Source organism: Pelmatolapia mariae, linkage group LG9 (assembly GCF_036321145.2).
Source record: "Pelmatolapia mariae isolate MD_Pm_ZW linkage group LG9, Pm_UMD_F_2, whole genome shotgun sequence".
Classification (NCBI taxonomy): domain Eukaryota; kingdom Metazoa; phylum Chordata; class Actinopteri; order Cichliformes; family Cichlidae; genus Pelmatolapia; species Pelmatolapia mariae.
In genome coordinates this window covers 7,321,485-7,344,458 of record NC_086235.1, presented here as the reverse complement: position 1 = coordinate 7,344,458, position 22,974 = coordinate 7,321,485, and the positions used below count along the sequence as shown (strand labels likewise).

The 22,974-nt window shown below is 41.0% G+C and overlaps 1 protein-coding gene across 1 annotated transcript; it reads right to left on the bottom strand.

Annotated features, from left to right (window-relative positions):
• Positions 1-8,240: 8,240 nt before the first annotated feature.
• Positions 8,241-22,396, bottom strand: LOC134634440 (zinc finger protein 883-like). The gene is made up of 5 exons (XM_063483639.1): positions 22,146-22,396; positions 18,759-18,864; positions 15,084-15,680; positions 12,744-13,337; positions 8,241-12,602 (listed from the first exon to the last, which is right to left on the bottom strand). Exons 2-5 carry the CDS (start codon positions 18,774-18,776, stop codon positions 11,916-11,918), a joined length of 1,896 nt encoding a protein of 631 aa, XP_063339709.1. The 5' UTR covers positions 18,777-18,864; positions 22,146-22,396; the 3' UTR covers positions 8,241-11,915.
• Between the last annotated feature and the right edge of the window lie 578 nt (positions 22,397-22,974).

Below are 22,974 nucleotides of genomic sequence, written 5' to 3'. Positions count from 1 at the left end.
CCATTCTCTGTCAAAAAGATAAAAAGGGGATGAAGCACATTATTGCATATGCAAGCAGAGCGCTGAGTGATGTGGAAACGAGATACTCGCAAACTGAGAAAGAAGCACTCGCCATTGTGTGGAGTTGCGAACATTTCCATTTGTATGTTTATGGACATCCATTCACACTGGTGACCGATCACAAGGCACTCGAAATCATCTGGAATAACCCAAGATCAAAACCACCTGCCAGAATAGAAAGATGGGGACTGAGACTTCAGCCATATAACTTCAGAGTGGAATACAGAAAAGGTGTTGATAATCCAGCTGACTTTATGTCACGTCATCCAGTGCCAACACAGGAGAATGAAAGTGCTCGTGCATGTAAGGTTGCAGAAGAGTATGTCAATTTCTTCTCTTATCACTCCACCCCAAAAGCCATGACACTTCAGGAGATAAAAACAGAGACTCTGAAAGACCAGGTTCTGCAGGAAGTCATCGGTCATATCAGAAACAACACGTGGCATCTAACAGAAAAATCCCAGCATGCTGACATTTTGAAATCATTTAAACATGTTCAAAGTGAACTAACAGTCGCTGACTCATCTGACTTTATACTCAGAGGCACAAGGATAGTTATTCCAACTGTCCTGCAAGAAAGAGCAATACAACTGGCACACGAAGGGCACCAGGGTATCGTCAAGACCAAAGCGCTACTACGTACCAAAGTATGGTTCCCAGAGATCGATCGGAAAGCAGAATCTGCAGTTCAAAACTGTCTGCCATGCCAAGCTAGCACACCTGTCACACACACCGACCCTCTGCAGATGTCACCATTACCCGAAACGCCCTGGCACAGTGTCAGTGCAGATTTTTATGGACCGCTCCCTACGGGGGAATACCTACTCGTTATCACAGACGAGTATTCTCGCTATCCAGTCGTTGAAAGTGTACGCTCAACATCAGCATCTTCTGTTATCCCAGTTATTGACAAAGTATTCTCCATGTTTGGAATCCCAAGGACAGTAAAAACTGATAATGGTCCTCCTTTTAACAGTGAGGCTTTCTCACAGTTTGCAGACTACCTGGGATTTCATCATCGCAAAATCACACCTTGTTGGCCTCAGGCGAATGCCATTGCTGAGAGGTTTATGAGAACCCTAGGCAAAGCACTGAGAGTTGCCGAGACACAGGGCACACCATGGAAACAGCAACTAAACATCTTTCTTCGTGAGTACAGATCTACACCTCATAGCACAACGGCGAGCTCACCAGCTGAAATACTGTTTCAACGCCAGCTATACACCAAGCTCCCTTTCTTTAACACCACTCCACAGAAGTGTTCAGATGCTGAAGTGAGAGCGAGGGATAATAGTGCAAAGATCAAGATGAAGATGATCGCAGATGCAACCCGTCGCGCCAGACCACACTCACTAAGTCTGGGTGACACAGTGCTGCATCGCCAACCCAAGCACAACAAATTATCCACACCATACAATGCAAAACCCTACGAAGTGAGCAAGGTTAAGGGTTCTGAAATTACAGCTACAAGGGATGGACACTCGATTGTCAGGAATGCATCATTCTTCAAGAAAATCAGACATGGACTTGAAGATGCCCCACCTGTACGGCATGTCGACCCCGCCTTAACAGACAAGCCTAGATACCCAGTCAGATCAAACAGACGTGTACCTATGCATCTGTCTGATTACATCAGATCTAAGACTTGAAATATCTGAGTGACCAGTTAAAGGTTACGCTGTGTGTAACATGTTTGATGTTCCTGAATCTAACACTGTAACCTGTATTCTATTGTTGAATGTTGATAGTGTTAGTCAGAGATCTGCGGAAATGCAGTGCTGTATAATTGATGTTTCGGTGTGGAGAAACTCAAGTAATAAGAACGTTCAGTAATTTCATTGGGTGTCGTTGTCATAGGTTCAGATTAGTAATTCACCTCGCTGAGTACCTAAGTTTGTTAAAAAAAAAAAAAAGGAGGTGATTGTGATGTTTACAGAGATTTTATTTTGAAAGGTCGAATGTAAGGCGGAAGGAGATAGAAAAAAGGACAACGAGGAAACAGGAAATAAACAAGCTACCGCTACAGACTGTTACCGCTGCAAGCCTGTGAATTAAAGAATGTAACTGAGAAATACTGAAGGTGTCATCATTAATGTTTGAGGTATGCAAACATTACACCTACAATCAAACTTTTGGTTTACAAAAGAAAAAAGCTTTTCTTGAATAATAATTAATAATAATATGGAAAAAACTAAGCATGCATACAAACAAAAATGCGAGACTTACTGGAGTCCATGTGGGCGGTCTTTTGCTGCAGATTTGATGGTTGCAAAAGAGTTGTGTTGCCGCTGTTAAAAAGTAAGAGAACTCCTCTAGGCTACTGCAGGCTTTTTAAAAAGTCAGTTTTGGGGGAGGTGCGAAAAAAAAAAAAACGTAAGCAGAACCCAGCCAATAAACTTGCAATGTAGAACAGATGGGCAGAAACTATGTTAAAAAAAGTTTCTCCTGTGTCGGATTGCTTGAATTGCGAATTAACTAATTAAAAAAAAAAAAAAAAAAGTAAGTCTTTTCCGGTTTTAGAATGAAAGAAAAAGATAACTACCAAGTGATAAACCCAAAATACACAGAGCATGATAAACAGAATTAAATAGTGTATTGCGTATCTATGTTTTAAAAATGACATGGGAAGTCAACGCGTATTTATTTTTTAAATAATTTTAAATTTAGACCTGCATATGTTTGATGTGATTATTTCCCACATACAATAAACATCGCGCAGAACAGACGGAATAAACACTCGCGAGCAAAATGAAGAGAGGATATGCCAAATTAAAAACCATTCAAAAAGTTGTTCACACATTTTTTTTCTTTCAGATCTGCAGTCGGAAAGAGTTCTGCTGCTCATCTTAGACTTTATGCCTTTATACCCCATCGACAAAGCGCTGTTATTTTTTTTTTTTAGAAACAGTGTGACAATTAGGGAATATATGCTTCTAAAAAACACAAAATCTACCGTTTCGGTTAGAGTGTGTAAAAAAGCACTATTGCAAAAGTAACTCCTGTTTGTATATATCCACACTGAAAACTAAAACGTGCACTGTGGTTGATAAACACAAATTAAATAATGCGTTGCACCCCTGTGTTTTAACACTAGGTTTACTATCCTGCGCAAATTTGCGTAACTTCCCTAAACCCAAAACCCCCTAGAATTACTGGCTTTTTTATTTTCTGGTGCAAGTCCCGAGGTGTTAAGCACCCCTGCTGAGATTTTCACAGGTCGTCAGCTTGTTTTTCCTACAGCTTTTGTTGTGCAAACCACCCATTATCCTTGAGGCCTGGCACATTTGCATTTGCTCACTCAGAGTTGCTCAGATCCAAGGCAGGCCAAACCTCTGTGTTACAACTTTCAGAAATGCCTGGTAGAAATGCTTCAACTTATGAGATTTTGACCACATTTCTTGCGGAAGTCACAGCTATACTGAATGCACGGCCGTTGTTGCCAGCTGCAAGAAATGCTTGGTAGGGAACAGCTGTTCCCTACCAAGGTTCGTTGTCCATTCACACAGTTTATTGCAACCAAGCCAGACAAATTTGGGATCAAGTTCTGGATGGCCACGGATTTGGACACCAAATATGTCTGCAGTGCATCTCCTTTCTTGGGAAAAGACCCCAGTCGTCAGAAGGGAGAGAGGCTGGCAGAGAACATGGTCATGAAACTGATGGAGCCATTTTTGGATGATGGGAGAAATGTCACAACGGACAATTTCTTTACTTCACTGTCACTGTCGCACAGACTGCTGCAGCGCAAAACAACGTTACTGGGCACGGTGAATAAAGTCCGACGTGAACTTCCTCAACTTGCAAAAGATACTGCAAAGCGAGAGGTATTCTCCACTTCAGTGCTTAGAAGTGGCAGTGTCTCCTTGACAATTTATGCACCTAAAAAAAACAAGACTGTGTGTGTTCTAAGTTCCATGCACCAAGATGTGACGATCGGTGACGGCAGAAAGAGGAAACCCAACACGATAACAGACTATAACCACATGAAGGTATGTGAATGTGTGTACAATTTTACACCAGTGCTACAATGTTTTCTGATGTGTGCTATACAGGCCTATAGAAAAAAACATATACTCATGACTCTCTCTCTCTGCTTTTACAGTGTGGTGTAGACGTGTTGGACCAAATGGCACGGATGTATTCCGTAAAATCAGCAACACGCAGGTGGCCAGTAGTGGTTTTCTACAATATGCTGGACCTGGCAGCAGTGAATGCCTACATTTTGTACAAGGCATGTACAGGGTGGACAGGCAAAAGAAGATTGTTTCTGAGTCTTCTAGCTCAGCAACTTCGTTGCTGATTCATGCAGCACAAGGAAATATTAGCACAGAGGCAGGCTGCTGCAGCTGCTGTGCCGGGGACTGTAAAGACAACGCAGTGCCAGGTGCAAGAGAGCTGCAACAGGAATCGCAGCAGGTTTACCTGTGCAACATGTCAGAAATTCACCTGTGCCAAATGCAGGGATGATGGACACTGGGTCTGCAAACGCTGTAAAGTTTGAAACACTTTGAAATAAAACAGACTTGTGTACCCATATATTGTGAATGTGTGTCTTTTGTATGTAGGTTGTAACACCGAGGTTTGGTCTGCCTTGGATCTGAATAAACAAATGCCAATGTTGCACAGACACACACACACACACACACACACACACACACACACACACAGCAAATCTGCATTGTCATTGCAAAAAAGTGGACAGAGCACGGTATAGAAAGTGCACTATACAAACAATCTGGAAACATATATATGGACACGAGTATTCAAAAATATTGGTGTATGTATACACACACACACATCTATCTGTGTATATATATATATATATATATATATATATATATATACACACACACGTGTGTATATATATATATACACACACACAAATAGATCTGTGTGTGTGTATATATATATATACACACGTGTGTGTGTGTATGTGTATAACTAGACTTTATGCATATTATATAAGGTGTAGCTATATAAATATATGTACAAGTCTGTGTATATATGTTTATGGACAGGCATCCAATGTAGTGACAAGGATTGACAAGAACTAATATTACATATGAGAAATATTGCACATAGAAACTATCATGGTGTATAGTACGCTGCAGGTAAGGAAGGAAAGTAGCCTTGCAGGGAAGGAAAGACCTGAATCTCTCATGGTTAGGGGTTGGGGGAGGGTGTGTTCGCACAACAAAAGCAGGAGAACAATGGAATTGAAGACCTGTGAAAATCTCAGCGGGGTGCCAAAAGGTGTTAAGGTCGGTGGGAATTTACGCAGATTTGCGCAGGCTAGCAAATCTAGTAGTAGGGACTTGCACCAGGGAAAAAAGGCTCAGTAATTCTAGTGTTAAAGAAGGTCTGGGAAAGTCACTGCGTATTTTTGTTTTAATTATTTTAAATTTTAACTCAAAATTAATGCGAACTAACGGCGCTGTTCTTAGGTTTTTGTGGGAGATGCAATTATTTAATGAAAGGGATAAAGTTTGCTCTCTCTCCACCTCCTTATTCATCATTTCTTGAGATAAACGGCGTCTTAAAGTCTAAAACAGCCAACAATGAGTTGATAGAAGCAATGCAACAAGGTTGGGGAGTCGCTTAACTAACCGTAGAAAATCTGCTTATAAAACAAACACACACACACACACAATTTACCGTTTCAGCTCGACTGTCTGACAACAAAAGTCTTTCTATACTGTCAGGATAAAAACACAAAGTCATTCCTGTTTGTATAAATTTACCATGAAAAGCCAAAATGCCTACAGCGGCTGATGAACCTAATTAAAACGCACCCCGCTAAGAGAAGACAGAGCATGCGCAGTGGGACCGCATGGCCACAGGAAGTGTCCCTTTTTCGGATCAGTGAAAGCGTGTACATAAGAGTGCATGCGCACGTGCTCGTACGTGCACAAGATGTCAGTTTTTTAAGCTCGGCAAAGGGGGTGTGGGGGGCAATCCCCCCAGGCAAAACCCCCCACCCTGACCTCTGACTCCTCACCCCCCACCCCTCACCCCCTCCCCTCCCCCCAAAAGGTGTCATATATATTCTTCTTACGGCCTTAATGTATAAACTGCTTAAAAATTCCTTGTGTATTTGCACTCTTTGTATTGGACAGGCTTTCACAATGGAGCAGCAGAGTGTGAAGGTGAAGCCTCAGCAGAAGGTACCACAGAAGAGCAGCCAGAGATGGACACAACAGAAGAGCAACACCATAACAACCTTGTTATTTTGGCTGAGGGCCAGATTTGTGTTGGACAAATAGAAGCAGAGGTAACGGGTGCAGGTGCAGAAAACGGTGATCTGAGAGAGAGACCGACAGAAGATCAAAGACCGACAAATGATTGTGTGTGCTGTGTACAGAGCAGAGCAGAAATAAACCGGCTGCTGGAAGAGAACAGAAAGCTTAAATTACAGTTGGAGAAGACAGAGCTGAATGAAAACCTTTTAAAGGCTGACACGAGAAAAAGTGAAATATTACACTGGTCTTACTTGTTTTGCTATTTTTATGTCCGTGCTAGACAATGTAAAAGCTTTCCTACCAACATCAAAGAAACTGTCACATTTCCAAATGCTTTTAGTCACACTTTTGCAACTTAGACTTGATCTTCCTGTTCAGCATCTTAGTTATCTATTCAATGTCTCCCACAAAACTCTTTCTTCTGTCTTTGCTGATACAATTGATGTTTTGTATGCCCACGTAGGAGTACTTGTGGAAACTTGTACAGAATGACCGTCTAATTTAAAGGCTCGTGCTCAAACATACTCGCATTACAAGGGTACACACACCATGAAATACCTGATCGGTATTACTCCTCAAAGTGCAATTTCATTCATTTCTAAGGGGTGGGGGGGCCGTGCATCAGATAAACACATCACTGAGCAATGTGGCATACTTAACGAGCTGTTACCAGGGGATGTAGTTTTGGCTGACAGAGGCTTTGACATCAGAGATGCGGTGGGAATGAGTGCAGAGGTTAAGATCCCAGCATTTACAAGGGGCTTCTGTTAAGTAGATGCCAAGGACATTGAAAAAACACGATCCATTGCACATCTAAGAGTCCATGTTGAGTGAGTAATTGGTAGTTTGCGCAACAAGTACAAAATGTTACATACCACTATGCCAATCCGTTCTCTTCTTCCATGTGAGGGTGAAGACGTTACCTTTCTTGATAAAATTGTGCGTGTTTGTTGCGTTTTTGTGAACATGTGCCCCAGTGTGGTAGTAAAACCAGTCACAAGGGGAAATCAAATAAGGAACACAATACTAAAATACATGAAAACTAAGAATGCTGGGCCAACATGGCCCAGGATCATGACAGTTTGTCATCGCTTTGAAGTCTTTGTTTCACTAAAATGATGTCAAAATAAAAGCAAGATAACGGCAAGTCTTTATTTTACACTTTCACATTTGTTACATGCTAAGTACTGCAGCTGTGAATTCAAGTTATGTACATTTCAGTGCACTTCAGACAAAAAAATCAGACCCCAGAAAGAAAAACTTTGTGAGCACTTGGGGGTGCATTTCGCATAGAGAAATGTTTTTCCAACTAGTTCTGGAAGGCACACCTTCTGAAAGAACTCCTGTGCTTTCTTTAAACGTGGTTCCCAGAAGTGCACATCAGGGAAGATGCGTACAACTGCCATGTCTTTTGGTGTCCATACTATGAGGTCACAGTGCTTTGCGTTGGCCACAAAGATTTGGGTTTGCACTTGCGAGTGAAAGGGGTGTGTCCTCTTCAGGTTAAGTACATTTGCTGTCATCCCGAGGCAAAAGTCTTTGTCGTGCGCATCCAATGCTTGCTGAATGCTGTCAGATCTGTATTTAAATGGACATTTAATTTCCGGGCACCCCTTCCCACAACATGCACACATAATTAGTCCGTCAAGAGATGATCCTACCTCAGGAAAAGCCATGTTAACAAGAAAACCACACATACAGGCCTGTAGGTTTTGGTGACGTGCTGACATAAGATAAGATAAGATAAGATAACCTTTATTAGTCCCACACGTGGGAAATTTGTTTTGTCACAGCAGGAAGTGGACAGTGCAAAAGTTATGAAGCAAAAATTAGAATAAAATAAAATAAGAATAAATACAGTATACAACTGTACAGAATAGAATAAAATAAAATACTATATACAGTAGAATAAAATAGAATAAAATATGCAATAAGATAAAAATAGAATACAAGTGCTATATACAACTCAGTAAAAAATACAACGATGCCAGAAAAGATTATTGCACATTAGTGTTATTGCACATGTGTGAATGTGTGTGTTGATCAGTTGATCAGTCACATTATTTGGGCGTAGGCGTGTCGAGCATCCTGTTCATGCTCCAGTCCCCAAGTTGTTTGCACATTATAGACTGAGTTATCAGGGTAGCAAACACGATTAACGACACTTACGGCTGGTTTTTCTACACTGGTGGCAAACACAGCATGCATCATTGAAGCTGTGATTCTCCCAGCACGCCAAACATACCATTCAGGGCTCTTGTGTTGTAGTCTGATGCGTACCTCAATAGCTTCTGCCTGTTCTTCAGTAACTGTGGCTGCGTTTACGTACTTTTCACAATGCAGTTGGAGCTCGTTAGGCCTCGTTAAGGTGTTTCTGAATTGTATTTAACAGTGGTGACAACTCCTCAAGCGTAGCAGTGGGAATCTTTCTTTTTGAAGGACAGCACAGGGATAAACCTGCAGGCCTGACAACAGGAGTTGTATCACTCCGCTGGTTTTCTACTTAGTGACAGTGTTAACATTGCAAATGTGCCTTTGTGACATTCATTAGTGCCCTCACTAACACACAAAACAAAAACGCAACAGAACAGCTGCACAAGACAACACAATACACTAAGTATACACTCCACACTAAGCGTCACAAATCTCCCACATCTAAAAACTCTCTCTCTCACTCGCTCGCTCTGTCTCGCTGCCGTTACCATCACTCCCAAAACTTTTCCCTCTTCCTAAACAACCAAATCCCACAAGTTGACTTTTTTTTTAATTGGTTGACATGGTGCATTTTTCCACAGACAGGAAAGAGGTGGCTTTTTTCCTTTCTTTACCGTTTTTACGCTTTCGTTAGAAAACGCTTAAAACACACACACACAAAAACGTGTATTTAGTAAAAAGCGTGGCTTATATATATTATCATAACTCTGGATTTACTGGCCTGTAATTAAAATTTAAAAACTTTGAAGTCCAAACTTTCAATGTGGGCTGAAACAGAGACTCAGCGTCACTGCAGCTTGTTGCTATGTCAGCTTAAAATAGTCATGTGATTTGGAGGTGCAGCATGTCGTGGACCACAGAGGGTTAATAACACTCACCTTCCTTCCATTTCCAGAGTGTAACATCCATCCACCTGTGTAAAATCTGAAATTCCCATGGTGTTGTTCAAAATGTGCTCTGGCACAATCATAAGCATGGCTTGCTACTGAAAACAAGAAAAAAGTCGGTCCTTCTATGGACTATACCATTTGTTTATGGTGGAGGGGGGGAACACTATGTAATATATTCAGTTTTAGCATTTATATTCACTGCTGACTGTAACTACGCTCAAACTGTTAATGCTATCTTATTTTAATAAACAACACTGTCATATGCAAAACTGGGGTGGCAAGGGATCATTTTAGGGTGGCACTTGCCACCCCATACCACCCTTCTAGATCCGCCCCTGGCTACAACCATTATCATCTGCAAATTATGCCGGGCGACAGTCATAGCAAAGAGATGAAGCACTTTTGAAATATGGGGAAAGCCAAAAACTGCGCTTCCTCCACTTCTGTAACATTGATTCATTAATATTGAATTCTCTCGCAACAGTTTTATTCCCGTGTTGTTGCAGTATATTAATAACTAACCTCGTATTGTGGATGGATTATCTCAGTTGTTCTCCTGACTGAAGTTTGGCCAGTGTATAGCATCCTGCTATGCGAATGCATTTGTCCCAAACCACCAGAAACCCTCACCTTAACTTTTATCGAGTGAAAAAAAAGCTGGTGTTCATCCTCCAGCTTCACTGTGCTAATGTTATGCTAACATAGCTGTGTTGCTAGCAATCACGTAGCACAACATTATATACCAGGTAGTCCAACTTCAGTAACCCCTCAAATGCCACTGCTGTTTAGTTTTCTGTCTTCAGTTATGTTGGAAGTGGTAGCAGAGCTGTACGTTTTAATTAGTTTCAAAAATCTCTCAGTCAGGACATGGTATGTCATGTTTAGGTGGAAACTAGTGAGCTAACTTCCTGTTAACTTGTAACTCCGTTAAATTTAATAAATTCTGTTTTCATGGATGTTTAACTTAATTGTTATACCTGGTAAAGCAGCAACGCTGATGATTTTATTAAAGATGGAAGAATTTAGACCGTTTTTAACTCTCAGTGTTCGTTTGACTTTGGGACCTGAAGAGGACGGAGTTTTGGACCCAGATTACTCCGCGAAGCTCCTCAGTACGGCAGCCATAATGCTCTGACATCAAAACATTTTTTAACAGATTTCTGCACGCCAAAATCGGTTTGAGGTCAGTAAGCACAACCAGAATTCATACATAAGGCACACTCTCGATTTTTGAGAAAATTAAAGGATTTTATGTGTGCCTTATAGTGGGGAAAATACGTTATACAGAAGAAAAGAATATATCGCGATATATATCGTTACTGCACATGCTTCAAATTATATCGCGATATGGATTTAAGGCCATATCGCCCAGCCCTACACAGCGCTCTGTGTTTTCTTTTATTTTGTTTATAGTTTGTCCTTTTGGCATTAGATCCTAGGTTCCTTAGATGTGAGTGAAGTTGCCCCCCCCCACCTTCTTCAAATCCAACAAAAGTGGTATCAAACGTTTGTTGTGATTTTAAACATGTAGGTTAGGTGCTTATCACAGTGATTCCATTATATAACCGGTGCTACACTGGCAGGGCTAGAGGCCAGGACTCCACTCTTCGGGTTCTTGGGGGATGTTGCTAACTCCGGGTCCGATAACAGGCACCACATCCGCAGTAGATGTGCTCGGTGTGAGGTCTTGCAGCAAGCTATCAAATACGGCGCATTTTCTAGCTTTTACAAAAACACTATGCATCACCAGGTGCTTCATCAGATGCTGTGAAGTACAGCCAGACTTTTGAGTGCTTCGCCTTGGGCATTTTTAATCTGTAGATCTGTTGGAGGGTGTTTTGGTACCATTCTTTATTCATGGCTGTGTTTGGGGGCAAAATTGTGAGCAGGCTCACTTGGATGAGAAGCAACCCCACACATGAATGGTCTCAGGATGCTTTACTGTTGGCATGACACAGGACTGATGGTAGCGCTCACCTTTTCTTCTCCGCACAAGCCTTTTTCCAGATGCTTCAAACAATCGGAAAGAGGCTTCATCTGAGAATATGACTTTGCCCCAGTCCTCAGCAGTCCATTCACCATGTTTACATGATTTTTGTTTAATTAAATCGTGTTAACGTGAAATAAACAGAAAAGGAAAATTGTGACAACAAAATCTCTTTCTGACTCTTTAGAAATATATTTTTCCTTTTGGTTTTTTTATTCTTAGTTTTTTTTAGCCCCAGTCCGTAAAGTTATCTCCAACAAGTAGGACAAAGGATCACCTGCTGCTCAGACGGGATCTCCCCTTAACCTGAGCTCACCTGGTCCACCAGCCCGTCATCCAGCATCACCAACAACAACACAACAGCCCATCAGACTGACCAGCAGCTTTACAGTATCAGCAGTTATCTGATACTTCCAAACAGTGACATGGATCTGAATTACATCTGTGCAGTCAGCACTCACAGAAACAGGAGGAGAGCAACCTTCAGAAAAAGAGATTATACATCCATCTAGTGGAACATTTTCATCAGATCTTTACAGGAGATTCCATCTGAACTCTGTGGAGCCTGATCTCAAGGGTTCTAAGTCTGACACTGAAACCAGAGGATCTTTGTGTCTCTTCAGATTCACTGTGATCCAGTGATGGGAGTGATTTCACCCCTGAGTGATCACGCTGATGTTTGCACAGAGCAGACAATGAGGTGAATGTTTTGGCACATAGGTAACAGTGAAACAGTTTATTAGTAACGTGGGATCGTTTGTGTTCGGAGTATGAACTGAGATTCCTGAAGCTCTTGTCACACTGGTTACAGCTTAAGTTTCCTTCCATGTGTGTACGTTCATGCTTGTTACGATGACTTGATCGTGAGAAGCTTTTGTCACAGTGTCTACACTTGTATGGTTTCTCTCCTGTGTGGACTCGTTTGTGTGATTTAAGCTGACCTTTAGATCTGAAGGATGACCCACACTGATCACAGATGTGCTTTTTAACCCCACTGTGAATCAGTTCATGTTGTTTTAAGTAACTTGATGTGGTGAAGCTTCTCCCACATTCTTTGCAGTTTTTCAATTTGTCTCCAGTGTGTCTACGTTGATGTCTTTTTAGGGAGCCTTGCCAACTGAAAGTTTTTCCACAGAGGTCACAACGAAAGTCTTTCCCACCACCACAGTGATGACAGGGTTGAGAACTGGATGCATCTGTGTCGTTCTGCTTCTAAACAAAGACACAAAGACAGTGTAAGTCAGTCCTTCAACATTTTTATCCTGAACGTCGCCTGAAATAAAGAGCATCTCTGCAGACGTCCAATTACATTTTACTGTTTCAGTTAACACAGATACAAATATAAATACATACCTCACAGTAACTGCACTTGTAGAGTCTCTTTCTGGTGTGGATCTGTTGGTGTTCTTTCAGGTTAAGTGGAGCTTTAAAAGTCTTCTCACACAGGTCACATTTATAAGGTCGTTCCTCAGTGTGGGTCAACATGTGTCGTTGTAAACGTGCGTCTGTTGCAAACTGTTTATCACACTGACCACAGCTGTACACATCATGTCTGGTGTGAATGCGTAGGTGTATATTTCGGCTGTCTATCCGACTGAAGGTTTTTCCACAGATGTCACAGCTGTATGCCTTAATTCCAGAGTGGGTAACTAGATGACTCTGTAATTGGCCACTTTGAGTAAAAGCTCTGCCACACTGATCACAGCTGTACGCTTTAACTCCACTGTGGATGAGTTGGTGTGTTTTTAGGGAACCCTTCCAGGAAAAAGTCTTTCCACACAAGTCACAGCTGAACGGTTTCTCTCCAGTATGGATGACCTGATGAAGTTTTAGGTCATACAGAGTAAAATTCTTCCCACACTGATCACAGGTGTGTTTTTTCTCTCCCTTTCTTCTGTGAGGTTTGTCGGCCTCCTGAGAGCGCTGACTTCTCGCTCCATGTTGGTCCTGCAGTGACAGAGATACAAACAGAGGCAGTGAGTGAAATGCAGTCGTTGTACAAACTCAACCTTCAAACTCCCTCCATTAACACTAGTTTCAAACCTGAAGGTGGAGCGTGGCACCAAACACCTTAAAGGTCTCTTATCCCAACCTGCTGGTAGTAGAAACACATTACATCCAACCTGGTGTTAAAAATAATTCATGACTGTTCAAACGTTTCAGTGTAGAAAACACTGGATTAATTTTTGATTAACAGCGATTAAATGTCATTCATTTTCAATCTATATTAATCGCATTTAAATTTGTATGAGCAAAAAAACTCCAAAAAAAAAAAGAGGGGAAAATATACACACTTAATGTGTTTACTGCCTGATATCGGACTACCGTTGTGGTGCTTTGAACGTGTTTTTTGGGGTGATGAACCAATATTAAGTCTGTTCGAACAACAATAATACCAATAATAATAATATTTTTAATAGTAATAGGAATAATAATAACAATAATAATTGAATTGAAAATTTTATTAATATCTATTGGCTCAAAATGTAGTCATTAATATTTTGTACTTGTAAATCAGGATTTGTATGTGTAAAAAGAATTTGTGTGTGCGTAAAAAAGATTTGTGTGTGGACTTAGCCAAATAAAAAATAAAAAACATGTGAATCTCTGCAAGTTACAAGTACGAATTTTGACCCTATTTTTCTTCCTTTCATCTGATTGGTCAATGTCATGTCAATCACAAATGTAACAATCCAATCAGAGAACAGATGGGTTTGGCTGTCGGAGTGGCGCTTTTTTGAACTGGGCTGTAAAACTGGGCTGTAAAAACTATAATACTACAGTAATAATAAAATCATAACTGAACGCAGAGTGACTGTCAAAGGAAAATCGTGTATTTGTGTTATCAGCTACATGAAATGTGCTCTTTTAGGATCACTAAGCAAATGTCTACGTGACTTTTCACCTAATAACTTTTGTGATGATAAACTTATTTACCAACTAGCAGCTTCCTCTTTCTGTAAGAACATGCAGACTTAGAAAAGGGGAACCTCAGCTCTGAGTTCTTAGAATAACTCTGTTATCTTTGTACACACACACACAGACACAAGCTTGTATAAATAAAGAGCGCAGACGGTGACAGAGCGCAAGTCCGTGAGTGTCTCCTACGAATACGAGCGCTCTGTGACCGTCCTCGCGAGTAAAGACAACTGCAGTGTTTGTGTTTTCTAACTCAGGTGTCTCAGCTGAAGAACTGTGGGGTGATTTTTAGAAATCCCCTGTCAGTGACTGAAAGCTCTTTTCCCCATAGTACTATGGTGTGAGGACGGAACAGTAAGATGAATAGCAGATGATGATCTGGGAAGGCGGGAAACAGTGGTGATATGGAGCAGGTCACACAAATATGAAGGAGCAGATTTATGGATACACCTGTATGTAAGAAGTAAGATTTTAAAATGTATCCTGGCTTCTATGGGCAACCGGTAAAGGTGCTGAAGAACTGGGGTAATATGAGCTCTTGAAGGAGTGCAAGTTATGACCCGAGCTGCAGAATTTTGACGAAGTTGGAGTTTATGAAGGGACCTTTTAGGGAGACCAAATAGGAGGAAATTACAGTAATCAATACGGGACGTAATAATCACTCAGAGCTGCTTTTCCATGCAGTAGAATTGCTAACATGCTAACACAGTTTAATGAGCAGAGTTGTTCCAAACAGTCAGGCTAAAATGACAAGATAAAAATAAAAATACATACCTCACAGTAACTACGCTTGGAGAGTCTCTTTCTGTTGTGGATCTGTTGGTGTTCTTTCAGGTAATCTGGAGCTTTAAAAGTCTTCTCACACAGGTCACATTTATAAGGTCTCTCCTCAGTGTGGGTAAACATGTGGCGTTGTAAGTGTGTGTGTTTAGCAAAGTGTTTGCCACACTGACCACAGCAGTACACATCATGTCTGGTGTGAATGCGCAGGTGTAAATTTCTGCTCTCAATCTGGCTGAATGTTTTTCCACATATGTCACAGCTGTATGCCTTAATTCCAGAGTGGGTAACTAGATGCCTCTGTAAGCTGCTACTGCGAGTAAAAGCTCTGCCACACTGATCACAGCTGTACGCTTTAACTCCACTGTGGATGAATTGGTGTGTTTTCAGGGAAAGCTTCCAGGAAAAAGACTTTCCACACAAGTCACAGCTGAACGGTTTCTCTCCAGTGTGGATGACCTGATGCTGTTTTAGGAATGCCTTCCCAGTAAAACCCTTCCCACACTCGTCACAGGTGTGTTTTTTCTCTCTCTTTCTTCTGTGAGGTTTGTCGGCCTCCTGAGAGCGCTGACTTCTCTCTCCATGTTGGTCCTGCAGTGACAGAGATACAAACAGAGGCAGTGAGTAAAATGCAGTCATGGAAAAAACTGAACCTTCAAACTCCCTCCATTAACACTAGTTTTAAACCTGAAGGTGGAGTGTGGCACCAAACACCTTAAAGGTCGCTTATCCCCACCTGCTGGTAGTTCTAACACATTACATCCAACCTGGTGTTAAAAATAATTAATCACTGTTCAAACACTCTAAGGCTACGTTCACACTGCAGGTCTTAATGCTCAATTCCGATGTTTTGATCAAATCCAATTTTTTTGTCTGGTTGTTCACACTACAAATAAAATGTGACAGCAAACGCGCTGTAGTGTGAATGGTACACGGCCCTCAAATGGGCCGACATGAGCAAAAGAAGACATCACACACAACACGCTCTGTTTAGACCCAGACCAGCATTGTTTGACTGATGGCCCTTAATGTAAAGACTTGTTTTGGACTTTACGTTTCCCAGTTTTGCTTTAAGTCATAAAATCATGCCCATCCCTTCCTGCTTGTACACAAATATTAATACTAGCATGCTAACACACTCAGAAAAGTAATGAATGTTTACCAGCTCTAAACTTATTTTTATATTTCCTGTTGTTGTTTCCTATTAGATATTTCTATAATTTTCTCATTTTTTCAATAATAATGAATCCAATGTAACAGTTACTAGCTTGGTTTAGTGAAGGAAAATGTCAGAGTCTGATTGCAACCCGAGGGATTTTTTTTTTTATAAAACATACTAACTACCTAAAAAAGGAAAAAAGAACATCTGTATTTCTAACTGCTTAATTTACAAAACAGATGATTTATTTGTAAAAAATGTTTGGAATCATGTATGATTGTGTTCCACTTCTAACGTGTACACCACTTTGTATTGGTCTTTCACGTGTGTCAATAGAAAACTGGTCGAAGTTTGCATATGGTAGAATACTGCATGTTGACCTTTTGATGACTTAGGCTGTTGTTCACTACAAGACTTGTTATAAATTTCTTCCCACAGCGATAGTGTCAGCTGGACACTCTTATCTTCACTTCGTACCAGGCAGAGGAGTCTTTCCTTTGTCACACACACACACACACACACACACACACACACACACACACACACACACACACACACACACACTCCAATGTAAAGAACAAACGCACCCACTGATGTATATAAATAAAGACCAGGGCAGTGGCAGAGCGCGAGTCTCGGAGCCCTCACTCCCGTGCGAGTGCTCTCTGACTGCCCTTGCTGCAAGTAAAACTGTGTGTTTCTCCTCTCTGATTCTCAGCTGAAGAAGTGTCTTAGAATACATCTCTTGACAACATGGTATTCCAATGAAATTGATTCATGTTTGTGGCTGTAATGTAACAAAATGTGAAAAAAAGTTAAAGGGAGCCAAAAACGCAAGCCACTGTAAGTCCTCATGTGTTGAAATCAGATATTGGGTCTGTACATGGACATTATGTTTTTTCAGGTTGTGAAAGATGCTGCAAAACAATCTGAGGCAGATTAACTGTGTTATTTAAAGACTGCATGAAGATCCTCTGCAGGTTAGTGCAGGATAAACAGGTCAGTTTGCTGAACTGTGATGGATTTAAAGTAAAGAACAGTGTGTGACTGGTGCACAGTGACTGTGGTGCTCATGTCAGAGTCAGATTACATCAAGTGTAGCAGAGATTCATTTAAACTGAAGCTCATGATGCTGAGATTCATTCACTGAGTTCCACCTTCATACCAACAGTATAGTGTCTAATACAAAGACAGTGTACTGTCAGTGTAGAGGATGGAAATCAGCCAGGACAGCTCATGAAACATCTGCTGACATCTGGTTGAATTCAGTTGTGTACATCCACAGAGAGCAGCAGGTCAGCTGATCACAGCCTGTACTTTAAGAAAATCTACTGGAGCTCTCAATACAAATTATTGTGAGCTGTGATTCTTTTCCCCACGCTGAGCCACTACAGCTGATTTTAGGGTTCCCACCTGCTCAATCCCACTTTAACCTCTTCCCTGCTCATGTTCCTGTTTAGAGGCAAAGTCACCCTCTACAGTGTAGGCAACAGAAAATACACGTTTTATTTTCCTTCATTTTCTACTTAACTGATTCAAACTGAGTACCTTTATTAGAAATAAATAGTTTGTATTTCATCTACTAATCTTATTCTATGATTACATTAATAAAGCACAAGGTTCAGTTAGTTTTGGATAAAAACATTCTTCAAGGAGCTACTTTTACTTTCTTACTCTAATTACATTTACTAGCCTGTACTTTTTCACTGTTACTTGAGTAAAGAAGGCTCTGTGAGCCTGGTTCTGCCGGAGGTTTCTTCCTGTTAAAAGGGAGTTTTTCCTTCTGTGAGCGTTTCGTTTCAGTAAGTAAAGAAAAAGACGACAAGCTTGTTAAGACATGTACATGGGTCAGAGCTCTGAGTGAGACTCACACCCAACTGTAGTCCGCCTTCTTTATTTATACACTCGTTCACACAATACACCCTTTCATAACTCTAATAAGGGCAAAGGCGTGCTTCCCCTTTAGACTAATTCTACTGCACGTCCTCGTCCTCGTGACTACGGCGTGATCTTCTAATTTCAAATTCCTTTGGCGTTTCCTGTTTTTCTCTAAAAGTGGTCACAAGCAGTTATACAAGAGCAGTTATTTCCACATAGTTTCCGTGTTAAATGAAGTAAAACATAAGCTTTATAAAAAGGTATAATAAAACACTAAAATCTCTTAACACCTTCCCACTGTCACCAAAGTGCTGCTCATAGGGGGTCATATGATTGTTGAGTTTTCTCTGTATGTGTTATTGTAGGGTCTACCTTACAATATAAAGCACCTCGAGGCAACTGTTGTTGTGATTTGGCGCTGTATAAGTAACACTGAATTGAATGAAAATTGAATTAATAACACTACTACTAATAATAAAGAATAATAATAGCTTGTGATTTCTTAATGTCTGTAAACATAATTTGAAAATACATAATATATAATAATATGCAACACAGTCATTTAACAGGTTGGGAGTATGAGAGTTTTAGACGTGACTGATTATTTGGTGAAACTGTGATATTTTCCTCACCTTCTTTGTTGAGCTCATTGTTTCCTCTGTAGTGACTCAGCTGAGTCCAGATGGCTGAAAATGTTCCTCTGCTGCTCCGTCAGACTCTTCTCCTCCTGCTGATCAGCTGGGACACAAAACAGATCTTTGTTAGGCTCCACACTGCACTGAAGAGTCAAAGTGTCTCATATGTTCATCTGACAACACAAAGTACAAATTTCACTCTGATTAGTTGTAGAAATCTTGTGAGACGTGTTGTGCTGCAAAGTGAGGTAACTCTCTCACTCACTTATACTTCAGGAGGAACTTTGTGACATTGGCTCTAATATTCTAAGCAGCCCTTTACTATGACAGGGCCAGAAAGTCATATTTGAAGGTTTGGGAGAAGGATCATGTAAAAGGTGGATTGGGGTTTATACACTTTGTTATGATACAGGTAAGGCTGTAAGCACATATGTGGGAGATGTACACGACACCACTCTCAGCTAGGGCTGCACGATTTTGCAAAAAATGAGAATCACGATTTTTTTGCTTAGAATTGAGATCACGATTCTCTCACGATTTTCTTTTCCAATATAAATATTTATAGGACTTATTAACTGCACATCAACTTCGTAACAGTTGAAACTGAACATAAAAACAATAAATAAACATAAAAACAATAAATGCCTCACATTTTGTTGTTGCCGCAAAATGTTGTACTGCTTGAAATTCCGTCTCCACCGTTGCTCGACACTGCGTGTACAGAGCAGGTAGTGCAACAATAGAAAAATAGTTGCGGGACGGCACTGTGTAGCGTTTGTCTAGGGCAGGGGTCAGCAACCTTTAACACCCAAAGAGCCATTTGGACGCGATTTCCACACAAAAGAAAACACTGGGAGACGCAAATACTTTTTGACATCTAAAATGAACATAACACTGTATATATTGTTTTTTTTTTACCTTTATGCTTTGTGTGAACAACTAAGGTGTGTTGCTTAAATGCATGAAGTGCTACAGAGAAAATTACATTTTAATTTTGTAATTAACACATTTTGAACTTTGCAAAGTTCCGCCTAAGTATGTATTTTACCTGGTTAATATGTGTGGCGGGGCGTGGACTGCAGCGCCGCTGCAGTGGAGGCGGACGCACCTTAGCGGTACCCGCAATCACGCCTCGCCGCCTTAACGTCTGTGCCACCTATGCTGTTGTGTTGGTGTGTGTCGGGCTGCGAGCTTTAACACCGGCTGTATGCGTAAAGCAACCGTGTGTGAAAAGTGGTCAATAAAAAGATGCTGAAAAGCGTGTTCATGGAAACATAGTCGGGTCTGCCGTGATATGTTTACAATGGGACTTCCGCTCCTGAACCTCTGCGCACAGCCTCTGCTGTACAATCGGGGCTGTACGAAGTCACTTTCATCTTTACGCACGACTGTAAGCTGTCGTCTGTGAGGCGTGAACGTGTTTGTTTTTGGAGAACAGCTGCTGACATAATGTGGATCCGAAGATCCATAATTGGCCTGCCTGGGGTTGAAAGTCTCGCACGGCGTTTCGGCGGGTATATTGGCTTCCGCAAGTGTGACGCTTATTTTGATCTTTCAAAAACTAATAGAATATAATTTTATATTTATATTTCAATATCACAATAATCTTCCAATTTAGAACTACGAGTTAAAAAAAGAACTAATATAAATAAAATAGACTTTAGCTAATTACTTACAAAAAATTATTTATTTCCCCAAACCACGCGGAGCCGTAGAAAGACTAAAGATCCGCATGCGGCTCCGGAGCCGCAGGTTGCCGACCCCTGGTCTAGGGTGTTGATCATTTTCCTAAATCCCTCGTTTTGCACAGTGTTGATGGGAGCCATATCTTTGGTCAGGTGATAAGTAGTAGCCTCCGTAATTTCTTTGTGCCTGCGGGAGTTCGACGGGTATGGGGAAGCGCTGTATAAGGTTCCCGTTATTGATGTTTGGGTGGTTGACCGGGACAGATTTTCTCCTGTCACTTTCTCGTCATCCCTGACGTGTTCTCCGTTGTTTCTTTCCTGCATCACACTGCACAGCTTCTGTATCACGTGGTATAAGGCTCCGCCCTTGTCATTTGTTGAGCAGGAAGAGTGAGCGCTTGTTTTCATGCAGGTTATGTCCCGGATCAAAATGCGGTACAATCGTCGTTGTCTTTTTTTTTTTTTTTTTTTTTTAAATCGTTGTCATTTGGAAATGAGATCGCACGTAAGTATGAATCGAGATCGCGATTTTCTAACGATTAATCGTGCAGCCCTACCCTCAGCGTAGTCCAGTAGATCTCAAAGAGGAAGCACTTCTATATACACTTTTATATGTCAGGGTTCACGCCCCTTCATGCGTAAGCAGATAACATAACATGCGCCAGTGACGGTGAGTGACAGTTGTCTGCAACTCCTTTTATGGTATTGATGTTTGTTCCTCACTAACGGTTTCAACACTCTCTCACCTCCATCTGTTTACTGTTTCTCGTTGTGAGGCCCCATGATCGTATATGACACATCCTGAGTCCATCCTGTTCTAATCTGCGCAGGCACGTATGCAGTCACAAGCAAAACACTACTTTAAATGTCTTCCAGTTTAAACCTTCTATCACCTCTTGATTAATATGGCACTTATTTAAAATTACAACATTTATATTTCCCACAGTACTGATGGTCATTGATCAGTGGTTTCAGTGCTTTCCTTCCTGCTTTGACTGCAGCAGCTGTGTTTGACACAGGAACACTTTATTACATTCTTCACGATTATACTTTATTCTTTTTGGGGCAACTGCAGCTTCAAACCTTCACATGATTCAAGGCAACCCAACAAATCAATCTGAACGATCACATGTGAGAAAAACTTCTGTAGATAAAATGAAATAAAACCCAACATTCAATCCACAACAATCCCTGTGCTTTCAAATATGAACACTGTTTACTTTCATCTCTGTTTCATTAGTTTTTGTTAACATCTTCCCGTGCATCACTTTACAGCAGCCAGACTCATTAAAATGAGACTTCATTAAAATGAGAGTTCACTTCCTCTCATGTGTTCATCCACAGCAGCTGGACAATAAAGTTTATTGTGACCCTGATACTGCAGCAGATCGCTCTCATCCATTTCCTGTTATCGCTTCAAATAGAAATGAGGCTGTAGGGGTTTGGTGCAGGCAGAAAAACAGCTGCAGGGACAATGAAAAGACTTTTCTGCTCCAACTTTCTGCCAGCAAACGCTCAACTTCTCCCAGCATGCTGAGCTAATGATTAGTTGGTGTTTTTCTCCAAACACTCTCTCACTCTTCTCTCAACGTGTTCACAATAAACTGTGAACAGACACCGAGGAGAGCAGCAGAAGACCTCATTCAGGAGCTAAGCTCAACATGAACTGAACTCACAGTAAAGTTAGCTCGGTGCTTACCTTTAGATGAGCCCACAAACCGAGAGAAACTCCGTGATGAAGCTGGAACTCTTTCCAAACACAGGAAACAGATCAGGGAGCAGAGACCCACGTGGTTCACGCTGATCTCAGCTACGATCCAGGAGACAAGGGTGGGCAGATCGATGCAGATATCGATCCAAACGTTGGTTTAGTTTGTTTTATCATCCAAATTCGCTACTGTACTCGCTTTGGATGAAAAAAAAGCTCCGTCTGTCATCCCGGAAGGCGCTTCTTCTTGTTTAGATCGTTTATTGGCGGTTGTGAAATACCAAAATACTGCCTTACCGCCACCAACTGGTGTGGATTGTGAACTGGAACGTCGACCAGCAACAATTTACTCTCTTTTAAAACCTGGAATAAGGCCTGATCACTTTCACTTCTGGAGTCTTTTTGCAGTAAATCAATATGATCAAGTTTTATTTTATGTTACTGAGGTTTTGATCAGTGTAGTATAACATGTTCTAGTTTCTTCTCCTCCACAGGAATCACATTTCCCTGTATTATATTTCCCTGTCATGAATAGTGTAGATTTCAAACCAGTATGTCCAAATCTTATTCTAGATATGACCACCTCCTCTCTCTTCCTCTCCTTTCTGTGCTTCTCATTTCTCCTACCCTCCTTTAAATCATATACAACCATCGTTACCTCCTTTTTTCCTCCTACTGTTTTTGTCATGTTTCCTTTATTTCTTGCCTTTTTATACTCGTTATCTCTGTCTGACAGAAGTTAATAGCCAGGTCAGTTAACCCATGTTTTGTGACTTTCTTCACAACTCTGTCGTTTCATTTCCTCTGACTCCATAGTGAG

Excerpts from the sequence above, each read along its gene's own strand:
- LOC134634440 (XM_063483639.1), bottom strand. Across the intron at positions 13,338-15,083 it reads CCAAGCGTAGTTACTGTGAG|GACCAACATGGAGCGAGAAG; the intron begins GTATGTATTTTT and ends CTGTCACTGCAG. Across the intron at positions 12,603-12,743 it reads ACAAGTGCAGTTACTGTGAG|AAGCAGAACGACACAGATGC; the intron begins GTATGTATTTAT and ends GTCTTTGTTTAG.